Source organism: Pogona vitticeps, chromosome 10 (genome assembly GCF_051106095.1).
Source record: "Pogona vitticeps strain Pit_001003342236 chromosome 10, PviZW2.1, whole genome shotgun sequence".
Lineage (NCBI taxonomy): Eukaryota > Metazoa > Chordata > Lepidosauria > Squamata > Agamidae > Pogona > Pogona vitticeps.
Genome location: NC_135792.1, coordinates 16297772 through 16309950, shown reverse-complemented (window position 1 = coordinate 16309950; position 12179 = coordinate 16297772). Strand labels below are relative to the sequence as shown.

Genomic DNA, 12179 nt, shown 5'->3' with positions numbered 1-12179 from the left:
TTCCATCCTGTTAATACTCAGGGCTAGTTGAACAGATATTTCTGTGGACAGCCTTTGAGCGATCCTCTGACCTTTTTGTCCAAAGTCTTTCCCGAAGCTTGACCCAAAGCTTGTCTGCTGGGGAAGGAGAATCTGGAGGCGGTTCAGGTGTTTCTGATCTCTCAGCATTCTCTTCAGCCTCAGTTAACCCATCTGGTTCCAGGTCTTCGGCTGCACTCATGACAACCCGTAGGCCAAGGCTAGCCCAAAAGCCAAGGGTTGTTGATGTTGTTATGTGGCCTCAAGTCACTTCCGATCTATGATGACCCTACAAATGAGCCACCCCCAAAATGTCCTGTCCTCAAAGAGCCCTGCTCAGCTCCTGCAGACTCAAGTCTGTCTATGGCTTCCTTTAGGGAGTCAGCCCACCTCATGTTTGGGTCTCCTCTTTTTTCCTGCTGACTTCCACTTTTACCAGCATGACTGCTTTTCCAGAAAATCCTACCTTCTCATGATCTGGCCAAATAGGACAGCCTTTGCTTCAACTATTTTTGCTTCCAGAAATAGTCCAGGCTTGATTTGTTCTAGGACCCACTTGTTCGTCTTTCTGGCAGTTCAGGCTATCTGCTAAGCTCTCCTCCAACAGCACATTTCAAATGAATAATTTTTCCCCTCTGTCAGCTTTCACATCCATACATGGTGACTAGGAATACAAGAACGTGGATGATCTTGGTCCTGATCTCCAGTGACACATCTTGATGATCTTTTCTAATTCCTTCATAGTCTCTGTCTTCTGATTTCTTGGCTGCATTCCCCATTAGGACCAGTGGAGGGAGAGCCTTAAAATGAAGGTATTAACCTACACCGTAAAAGTCACTATGTAACTACAGTACTAATTGTGTTAGTCAGTACCAGAAAGTAGTTACATACTTGTAATTAGTTACAGTAGTACCTCGGTTTACAAAAGCCTCGGTTAATAATTTTTGGTTCACAAATGGAAATCCGTTGAAAATAATGCCTTGGTTTTCGTCCCCCCCTTTTTTTCCAGTTTGTGAAGAAAGTTTTCCCAGGATGCATTGTGCCTGGAGGTTTGTAGTGCCACCTCCATTCCTACGGCAATCCACGTTTCAATTTATGAATTTTTCGCTTTATGTAATGTCCCGTAGAACGCATTAATTTAATAAACGGAGGTATGCCTGTACTTCCAAGCTCTACTTTGGACAAAGCCTTATTGGAAGATGTCTCTTTAATTGAAAGTATCATTGCCATTCAATTAAGGATAAGTGGTGACTATTAGCTAGTCAAATGGTGACTCTCTCCATGCTGCTTGGGGAATTCTGAGAGTTGTGGTCCCCAAAGTGACATTTCTAATAATAATGTGTGCTATCAAGTCAGTTCTGACTTACGGCAACCCTTTTCAGGGCTTTCTAGGTAGGGAGTACTCAGTTTACCATTCCTTTCTTCAAGGGCAGTGGGGGGGGGGGAGGAAGTCCTGGGACCGTGCAGTTTATAAGGACCACACTTCTCCTAGGAGGCACAGTGGGGAAGCAAATTCCCAACCTCTGGCTCCACAGGCAGACACCTAAAAACTGAGCTCTGCCATTAACCACGTCAGTTAAGCAGGTCCTTTGTGTGTTCAAAAAGGCATATATGCCTCTGCTTACCACTGGATGGAGACAACATGACATGAATGACAGAGGCTGCGTGTTTGGGGATTGGGTGAGAACTTTGTTTCAGTTTGGTTTGGCTTTTTAATCAGAATTTTCCCAAATTCAAAAAATGAATCTGGATGAAATTGGAATCGGCAGATTTGCCTGTCAGAGATGAGCAGTTCATATCTGTTGTTGCTGTTGTTGTTTCTAAATTAGAATTTGCCAAGATTCACAAAACTCCAGTGTGGGTGGAAAGTAAAACTGACAGAGGTGGCCAGTCTATGTAGCAGAGAGGCAGTGATGTGTAGTGGGCAGAGTGATGGATTTGGACTCAGGAGTCGTGGGATTGAATCCCTGCTTGGTCATGGAAACTCAGTGAGGAGTGGCAATGTTAAAGCCACTCTTTAAATATCTCACATTCCCAAATCCCAGTAGGGGGGTTTGTTGTGAAAGCACACAATAAATGAGTATTCACGGCATCTTCAAAAGTTAACAATTTTATTTTGGCAGTTGCATATGTAAACAACAGAAGATGTTGATCCCTGTCACACTGTCTGTGTATATTTTCCACAAAGGTATTAGGATGCTTGGTGCTAGATGCTTTGGTCTAAATCCCACTCAAGCAGGACCCACTGAACCAATGGGACGTGGCAAGTCAACAGATACACAAGTCCCGCTGATTTAACGGGCCGAGTCTAATGGGGAAATAAGAACTGGATTGCTCAGAGTGCTAGACAAGAAGGTAGGGAGAATCCAGAATTCTGAGCTTAACCCATGGCAATTTCACACATGACTGATGTGAAATCATTCTTTCCAGTTTGGACTGACAAAAAGCATCAAATTATTTTTGCATTTTGGAAGTCCTTTTGAATTGACTTCAGTGGTTCAAAAGCTGCCTTTCATGTTCTTTTTATCATTTTTTTAAGTGGAGTACTCCTGAATTAATCCAGCATTCTTAGCAAGAGGAATGGTCATCTAATTTATTGTGGTTTTTTTAGCTGTCCTTTGAATGTCTTTAGTCATATTCCTCCTCAGTTTTAGAACTGCTTCTAAAACTGCTAGTTGCAGGATTCCAGGAGTGACTGTCCAAAAAAGCAACATTTTCAAACTTAGTTGTATGTTTTTCGGGCTCTTTGGACATGTTCTGAAGGTTGTTCTTCCTAATGTTTAGCCAGTCTCTGTGGCCAGCATGTTTAGAGGACAGGAGTAGCACTCTGTGCTCTGGTGCAGTTTGCTTGGGAGTTGAGTATTTATAGCTGTTGGATCAGCTTTGTCCTTTTCAGGAGATGGGTGATTATGGTGATCAGTGTGTTTTTGTTGCGAGTGTATTGTGATAAGGAGAGATTATCTGTCATTGTGATTGATGCGTGTCATTAGCTGGTCTTTTGTGTGTAGTGATCACTGGTCCTTGTGGCTGGGTAGAGTTCGTTGACCTTTTGCAGGCTGTATTTTTCAGTGCTGGGAGCCAAGCTTTGTTGAGTTTTAAACTTTCTTCTTTTTTGTCGAAGCTCTGCTGGTGTTTGTGGATTTCAATGGCTTCCCTGTGCAGTCTAACATAATGATTGCTGGTATTGTCTAGTATTTTAGTATTTTGAAACAGAATTTCATGTCCAGCTTGTTTTAGGGCATTTCATGTCCAGCTTGTTTTAGGGCATTTCATGTCCAGCTTGTTTTAGGGCATGTTCAGCTACTGCCGATTTTTCCGGTTGTTTTAGTCTGCAGAATCATGTTCTTTGATTCTGGTGTGGATGCTTCATTTTGTGGTTCAAAGTAGTGGGTAGAAAGCGCGGAAAGCCTTGATAATTGGTAACATTTCTAGATGATTGATATGCAGCAGCTTCTCTGAGCTGGACCACCTGGTGTGGATCTTGTGAAGGCCACAATGCGCGCCCCATCCTGCTGTACTGGCATCTGTTGAAGGGGTTTGAAAGGTCAACCGATCAGAATATGAGGCACAAAGGTCCACCACATTAGTTGATGAGCTAACTCTGGAGTGACCCCTAGACGCTTGGTAGGGTTGTCCAACAGAGGACTGAACTGCAAGAGGTACCATGCCTGCAGGGAGTGCATCTTCAGTTGCGCATGAGGAACAGCAGACGTGGTGGAAGCCATCAGACCTAGAAGATGTTGAGTGTGGTGTGCTGACACCCTGGTGCCTGGTCAAAAAGGACAGATAGCATGATGTAACTTGTGAATTCTTTCGGCAGGGAGAAAGACTCTGGCTCTGTTGGAGTCCAGAACTGTGCCAATATAGTCAATGGTCTGAGAAGGTATAACATGTGACTTCGTAATGTTGACTTGAAGGCCTAGATCTGCCAGAGTTTGTAGTGTGAAGGCCATGTCCTCTTGTGCCTTGGCATAAGAGCTAGCAACGATCAACCAGTCGTCTACGTATGGAAAAACCATGATATTGTTGAGAAAGAGGTAGGCTGCTACTGGAGCTAGGCACTTCGTGAAAGTGCTTGGGGCGGTGGCAATGCCAAATGGTACACTGAGTCCATGAAAATGAACCTAAGATATTTGTGATGAGACTCGTGGATAGTAATGTGAAAGTAAGTGTCCTATAAGTCTATCACAACGAACCAATCTCCTGGAGCAAGAAGTGGTACGATGGATTCTAAGGTGACCATACGGAATCGCCTGTGACGAAGGTAAATGTTGAGACAGCTGAGTTCCAAGATTCGCCACAGGCCTCCATCCTTCTTGGGGACCATGAAATATCCGGAATAAAAGCCATCCAGTGCTTCTTGAGAAGTAAGATGTTGAACTGCATGCTTCTGAAGAACAGAGACTTCTTCCTCTAGAGCAGGTGAGTAAGTAGTGATCTTGAGATGACCGAGAGGAAGATCTGAGAACTCTAACAGGTAACCAAAACGTATGATGGCGAGCACCCGAGTGTCTGTGATGATGGTAGATCACCTGAGAAAAAGAGGAAGATCTAACATGAGATGGCTTAACTGAAAAGAAACCAGCCTTTACTTTGTAAGACGTGAGCAAGGCCATTCATGAGAGACCCTTTTGGGGTTCATTAAATTTTTAAGTCAGAAGCAACTGTTAGGATAACAGCACTTTGAAGTGAAATATTGGGAACACTTAATAATGAAACTTGATTACCTTCGTATTTTCCTTGTGAACCTCCCACAAGCCTCTGGTTGAGCATTATAGGAAATGAGACTGGACTGCAGAGAGTTCTTCAATCTGAGTTGATGAGTCTTTTGTGCCTTGTGATCCGTGATGAGGAACATAACTGACATCTGTTGACTAGCGATGCTAGAGGATTTTATTAGTCCATCTTTTAAAAGTTCATCAACCATCTTTGCTCTTTCTTGACCAATACAGAACAGAATACAATTCATTCCTTGGACTGTACACTCCTTCAAATCTTGTGATACAGTTCTTGGCTTAAAATGTGCATGCCTAATTTCAGGCAGAAATGTGAATTTTTGCATATTTGAAAGAATGGCAGGACAGGACATATGTGACGAAATATATGTGAAACAGACATAGACTAGAAAGAGACAGTTATCCCAGTTGAAAACAGGCTGTCAAGGTGACCTATTTGTCTCCCCATAATGCTAGTCACTCTGCATACTAAAACAAAGGCAAACAAAACATGACTATCCAAGCCACACTACATTGAGTTCAAAACCTCCTTTGCCTCAAAGTACAATTCTAGAACACCTCACACAACAAAAAGTGAGTCAATGCCAGTAGAGCAGTCTCAGTTGGTGTTTATTGAAGCCATTAATTAAAGACATGTCCTTTTTTGCCAGCACTAAAAAGCAAACGTTCCACATGACTGCACCTGGTTAAAGCCATACAACTGGACTAAGGGTTGTGTTGGATACATCTGCAGTCCTTATAGGAAGTTTTTAAAAGTCAATAAACGGAGTAATATAGGAGAAGTGGACTTTCATTTACAGCATGGATATGGTTAAGTTTAATTGTTTTCAATGCAATAAAATAAAATAAAATAAAATACAAGTCCTGTTCAATTTAAACAAGTTTTAAAATGCCAATAAAAAGTGCAAACTTAAAAAAGAAAGGAAGCAGCATATCCATAGCATTTTGATGGATGGCCAATCTTTTGTATTTGCCTTCTATTCAATATCAATAGATCATAACTTCAGTTTAAACATGAACAGTAGATGCAATCATTATACCATATATAAATATAGCCACATAATATTTTAACAGTCTACCACAAAAGTGTATTCTGAAAAAAAATTTAATTGTATTTTTAAACATAAAAGCTGTTTGCAGTTTGGCCTATGGTTCCAATGCCTGAGAACACCAGAAAAGACAACTGTGCAGCTTTCCAAAATTACTAGACTTTGACAACTGACAAAGACTACATTACGTACAGCTTCCATCTTTGAGAAAGTAGGAGCAGTCACTTGCAAAGAGGAAATGGTGTGTGTTAAACTTTTATTTGGATTCAAGCACTCCTTTGCACAATTCGAAATGGTATGTTGTTGGTTTGCCCATTTGTAGCGGATCTAACATTCATTTTATGAAAATGAAAAACACTTTGGTAGCCACTTGAACACAATATTGTTACTATCTGTGTGAATGACAGAAATGTTAATTTTAAAAAGGCATCTGTGTATTGAGGTCATAAAACCTCTCACTTCTCCAACTTCCTTGTTTTGCTTCCAACGTTTCACTCCCTAGAACTAGTATCTCCAGGTAGTCAAAATCAATTCTGGACTGGTCAGCCATCGCAAGCCTGGTTTTATGTCATTTGCATTATGCAAGTGAAGGAAGGAGGCGAACTTCCATCTACTAGAACCCTTTGTAAAACTTAACCATCCCAGCATGCCAACTTGTTGTGCATTTATACATGGCATAAAAGTGGTAGCTGCCTAAAAATAAACTAAAGCTGCAAGCCACAAGGGCAGGATGCAAGTCACATCTACTGGGGTAATACAAGGCTACAATTTGAGTTAAATGTGCATATGGCAGATCATGTGCCAGACTGTAATAAGCAGCAAAATAACACACTAAATCCCCTGGCTGCAATGTCTTAGTTTAAGAACTAGGCAACTGTGGATGTAGCTGAGGCTTTAAAACATTAAAAAATGTTTTAAAAATTGATAAAACATCACTGGCACAATAAACATGCTTTTATGTTAACACAAGTAAATTCTCTTAGCTTTCTAGTTAGTGTTAGATTTACAAAAACAAAGAGATGGCCTCCTTTTGTAACACAGGGTTTGCAATTACATCCAGTGCTGTGTTAGTGGTCAATTCATTCTGTATATTTAATTCATTCTGTATATTTAACTATATATATATAGTTAAATATATGTGTATACATATATAAATATTAGGAGTGTTCTATTCAGGAACAAGATAGCATAACTCAAAACTTTATCAATAAAAGTAAACTCTGTGTAATTCATATGGTGGTTTTTTCCCTTCTGTCTGTTGATAATGAGAATGTTTGGTACTATAATGTAAGGTAGTGTTCTTCTGTCAAACAGATCATACAGAAAATCAAAAGTGCCATTTCAGTAACTGTGAGTCTCTTAGGAGCCATAAACACTTTTCTAAGTAGTAATGAGGGACAACTATTAAGATTTCCTTCCATGTATAAAACAATACAATGAGTGGGGCAAAACACAAAGGTAATGAAGTACTAGTTTATAATTGCAAACCTAAGAACTCTACAGTTTACTGCCATTTGGAACAAGATTCTTAGAAGTCTACCAGAAAATTGTAACAGGTTTTAAGAACCTTAAGGCAGGATTTCATTTTTAGCTTTGCAATTCCCAACTATTTTTAAAAAGAGAAGAAAACAACTGATTTTTATTCTGTAACACTGACTTCTATCCTGTTTCATTATGGTAAAGTGATATGTCACTCATTCTTCTGAACAGACAGGCAGTCATGTATTCGGGAGGAAGAAGAAAATAATTCAGGGCAGAAGCTATAAGAAAAAAAGGATTCAAACTTAAAACAGTTATCAAAAGTAACTAAGTTTCAAAATAAAGTTAAGCAAACATAGACTGTTTGTATTACAGTGCATGAGAGGTTCAAGCACCTTCTAAAAGACACATCTCTCACTGTGCCAGGCACTTGGTCGAAGCAAGTTTCTCCTTGTGTCAGTTCTGACAAAAAGGGCATCCACGACATTTTAAGAATCTTCCTGTTAGAACTAAAAAAACCGCAACTGATAACAAGAATAATCCTCATGATGCTCAGTGTTTTAAACTTCGAGTGCTTCCCAAATGTAAACGGTTTTTTGTTTTTAAAACATGATTATCTGATCTGTTTTCAACACTGCTTTTCTCCAGCTTGTCCAACATGCTTTTCACCACTATTCACCAAATCTCACACTTCCCCTTTTACAGATGTATACATTCCTTCAGCTAACAAAATATCTGCTACACCTAATTCTCTTCAAGTACAGATACATTTTGGATGGCCAACTCCAGTAAGTTTGGGAAAAGGGGACTTCATTCTTCCTTAGTGCCAGCAGCCACTAAAGGCTTTTCAACAGGAACTCCACATTACACGTCTCTCTGTACATCCCTAAGAACTGCAGCTGCATCTTGTCCGCCACCCCAAATAAGAGAATTACCCTATTTTAACTCTAGTATGGTTATCTTAAAACAGAGGAATTTTATATGCAAAACTTCCTGAATGTGCATTTGATACTGGGACAAGCCAATGAAGGTTAAATTTCATTTCCCCCTGCCCCAAGAAAAACTTATAATATCTGCCATAGCAGAGAGCTCCTGGTCTTATCAGATCAATGTACATAGTTATTTGGTCATTTACATATGCAGGTTTCAAGCATAATCAAGCTTCATTCTCTGTTGGAGAGGAGTTGGCTGATATAGAGTCTGGCTTACGAGTCATTCTGTCCAGTTCTTCTTGAACATTTGTCAAAACAGTTTTCTGTCCTAAAAAAAAGAAAAGAAAAAAGAAAGAGGAAATTGTTTTAGTATACATATGATATACTAGTATCACAGCAAGAAACATAATATGGGATGGCAAAAACAGATGTGGCCCTGCAAGATTCAAGCCCAGGCTCATATGTTTTACTGTGGGATTAGCCACGCTACAGACCTATTTCAATGTTGTCTAGTCTGGGACAGGAAAGGGTGCTCCCAATGTGGTTAGACTGCAATTCCTAGCATCTCTCACCATTCGGTAGGCTGCCTAGAGCTGATGAAAGCTGCAACCCAACGTCATCCAGTGGATCACAGTTGCCTAACCTTGCTTCTAGACAAGAGAGATGGTCTACATTCAATGGTAAACTGTGGTTTATTGGTCCATACAGGCTGCCAGGAGATGTTCCAATGATTATTGGCTTCAGCTCTGCTCCCAGATAGCAGCGGATACATGTAACATCAAAGGAATGTATGACGGTATCAAGCAGGCTTTAGGTCCAATACAGAAGAAATCTGCTCCCTTGAAGTCTGCTACAGGTGTGGTCATCCAGGACCAAGTACAGCAGATGGACCGCTGGGTGCAGCACTACTCTGAGCTATATTCCAGAGAGAATGCAGTAACTGAAGAAGCATTAAATAACATTGAGTGCCTGCTTGTCTTGGAAGAGTTGGACAGTGAACCAACCTTAGCAGAAATAAAAGCGGCCTTGGATTCCCACGCCTCTGGCAGGGCACCTGGAAAGGATAACATCCCACTTGAAGTGCTGAAGTGCTGTAAAGAGATCATCATCACCAAACTGTATGAAGCCTTTCGGCTTTGTTGGAGGGAAGGTGGAGTACCACAGGACATAAAGGATGCAAACATCGTCACATTGTACAAGAACAAAGGAGACAGGGGTGACTGCAATAACTACCGTGGCATCTCTCTTCTTAGCATTGTAGGGAAGCTGCTTGCCCGTGTTGTGCTAAAGAGGCTCCAGGTGCTTGCAGACAGAGTCTATCCAGAATCACAGTGTGGATTTCGAGCCAATAGATCTACCACTGACGTGGTATTCTCCCTCAGACAGTTGCAGGAGAAATGCAGGGAACAACAGCCACTCTTTGTGGCCTTCCTAGATCTCACAAAGGCCATTAATTTGGTTAGCAGGGATGGCCTTTTTAAAATACTTCCCAAGATTGGATGTCCACCTCGACTCCTTAACATCATCAGGTCCTTTCATGAGGGAACGAAAGGCACTGTAGTTTTTGATGGCTCAACATTAGATCCCTTTGACATCCGAAGCGGAGTGAAACAGGGCTGTGTCCTCGCACCCACCCTTTTTGGGATCTTTCTTGCTGTCATGCTGAAGCATGCCTTTAGAACTGCAACAGAAGGTGTCTATCTCCGGACTAGATCAGACGGAAAGCTCTTTAATCTCTCTAGATTGAGAGCAAAGACCAAAGTCCAGCTGAAATGCATGAGGGACTTCCTCTTTGCAGACGATGCAGCCATTGTTGCCCATTCTGCTGAAGACCTTCAACAACTCTTGAATTGTTTTAGGAAGGCCTGCCAAGACTTTGGACTAACAATCAGCCTGAAAAAAACACAAGTCATGGGCCAGGGCATGGACTCACTTCTCTCTATTACCATCTCCACACAAGAATTGGAGGTTGTTCATGACTTCGTGTACCTTGGCTCAACAATCTCTGACACTCTCTCCCTAGATGTCGAGCTGGATAAACGCATTGGCAAAGCAGCTACCATGTTCTCAAGACTCACAAAGAGAGTATGGCTCAATAAGAAGCTGACGACACATACCAAGATCTAGGTCTATAAAGCCTGTGTCCTGAGCACACTCCTGTCCTGCAGTGAGTCCTGGACCCTTTGTGCATGGCAGGAGAGGAAGCTGAACACATTCCATATGCGTTGCCTCCGACGGATTTTTGGTATCACCTGGCAGGACGAAGTTCCAAATAGAGTAGTTCTAGAACGAGCTGGAATTTTTAGCATGTATGGACTACTGAAACAGCGATGTCTATGTTGGCTTGGGCACGTCGTGAGAATGGCTGATGGTCGGATTCCAAAGGATCTCCTGTATGGAGAATTAGTGCAGGGAATTCGCCCCAGAGGGAGATCACAGCTGTGATACAAGGATATCTGCAAGCAGGATCTGAAGGCCTTAGGAATGGATCTCAACAGATGGGAAACCCTGACATCTGAGAGTTCAGCCTGGAGGCAGGCGGTACATCATGGCCTCTCCCAATTTGAAGAGACCCTTGTCCAGCAGGCCGAGGCAAAGAGGCAGTTACGAAAGCAGCAAAATCAGGGAGCTGGACAGGGGACAGATTGGATTTGTCTTCAGTGTGTAAGGGATTGTCACTCTCGAATTAGCCTTCTCAGCCATAGTAGACGCTGTTCCAAGTCCTCCATACAGAGAACGTTACCATAGTCTTTCGAGACTGAAGGATGCCTATGATGATGACTGGTCCATGGACAGCACAAAGAAGTCTGAATGCTTCATCTGACCTTTCCTTACAGCACAGCAAATGCCTTTGTTGGAGTCTTAAAAATTGTGTTTATGTGGTGTAGAGGTGTTGCTCTAAAAATGAAAAATTATTTTAAACTATGCCTCAGAAGAGATGCATTAAAAGGAAAAGTACAATTGCAAAGTGCTCTGTGAAAACAGCTTATTTTACAAAACTACAACATGGCCAGTTGTTTTGGAACACAGAACTGATAAGATAACAAGGCAGAAGTTACTCATTCAGTTTCATGCCAGTTCTTTCGGTGAACAAAACACTGAGTGCTTACATTATGTTAAACAGAGAACAGGAAAAAATGGAAAAACATTTTAAATTGCCACTTGTGTTGTGTTTTACTTATAATATTAATTAACAAAGAGCTATAATAAAATAGATGTGGAAACCTGCGTTAAACAAATGGGAATAACAATATATTGCACAATAGAAGCTTTTACAGAATAGTGTAAAAATCGTTTGTATTCCTGCACTGAGCAGGGAGTTGGACGTGATGGCCTTATAGGCCCCTTCCAACTGTACTTTTCTATGATTCTATGAAGTTTATTTTAAGTAACTTGTTTAATAATAAGCAGAGAAGGGGGAAAAGGTGTCATTTATTTTAAAAGACTTTAGCTTCATAATTAATAATTCCCCAATTTGGTGTGACAACAAGAAGTATAACATTATATAATATTCTGTAGTAATTATGACTGAATAGGCATTGGTATTGTATTGACAGTAAATTATATCATTCTAACAAGCACAATCTCAAAGGAAGGGAAATTTAATTCAAACCTTGAAGGCCAGGCTTTGGAGATGCAAGAAATTGGGCACTGTTGGATTTGAGATGGGCAGATCCTATGAACTTCAACATTTGAGCTTCTCATTGGCTGACATTGTCAACATTCTGACACAATTTGTTTTGATAAATGAAGCGGAACTAGACTATAAATAAGAAACACTCATGCACTGCTATATCATGGAGAAACATTTTATCTGAAGGGAACAGAAAGGACACAAGCTTTGTTTTCCAGGAGTGAACACAGCTTATCCAGAGATGTAGCAGTGCAGTAGCAAGATGCTGGAGTTTCTTTCTTAGATTTTGGCTGGAAAGGCTGGATGAACTTTTCTCTTTTTACAGGAAATA

The 12179-nt window shown here is 41.0% G+C and overlaps 1 protein-coding gene and 1 long non-coding RNA gene across 3 annotated transcripts in view; one reads left to right on the top strand and one right to left on the bottom strand.

The window, feature by feature from the left end:
• The window catches only part of LOC144584369 (uncharacterized), a 31666-nt gene that overhangs the window by 15335 nt on the left and 4152 nt on the right, over positions 1-12179 (top strand). The gene's annotated exons all lie outside the window — the stretch shown is intronic.
• The window catches only part of DYNC1LI2 (dynein cytoplasmic 1 light intermediate chain 2), a 35212-nt gene continuing 28378 nt past the window's right edge, over positions 5346-12179 (bottom strand). For both annotated transcript variants that reach the window (XM_072980422.2, XM_078380401.1), the window contains exon 13: positions 5346-8542. In XM_072980422.2, the coding sequence (XP_072836523.1) occupies positions 8439-8542 (104 nt within the window). In that variant the 3' untranslated portion in view covers positions 5346-8438. The remainder of the gene's footprint in view (positions 8543-12179) is intronic.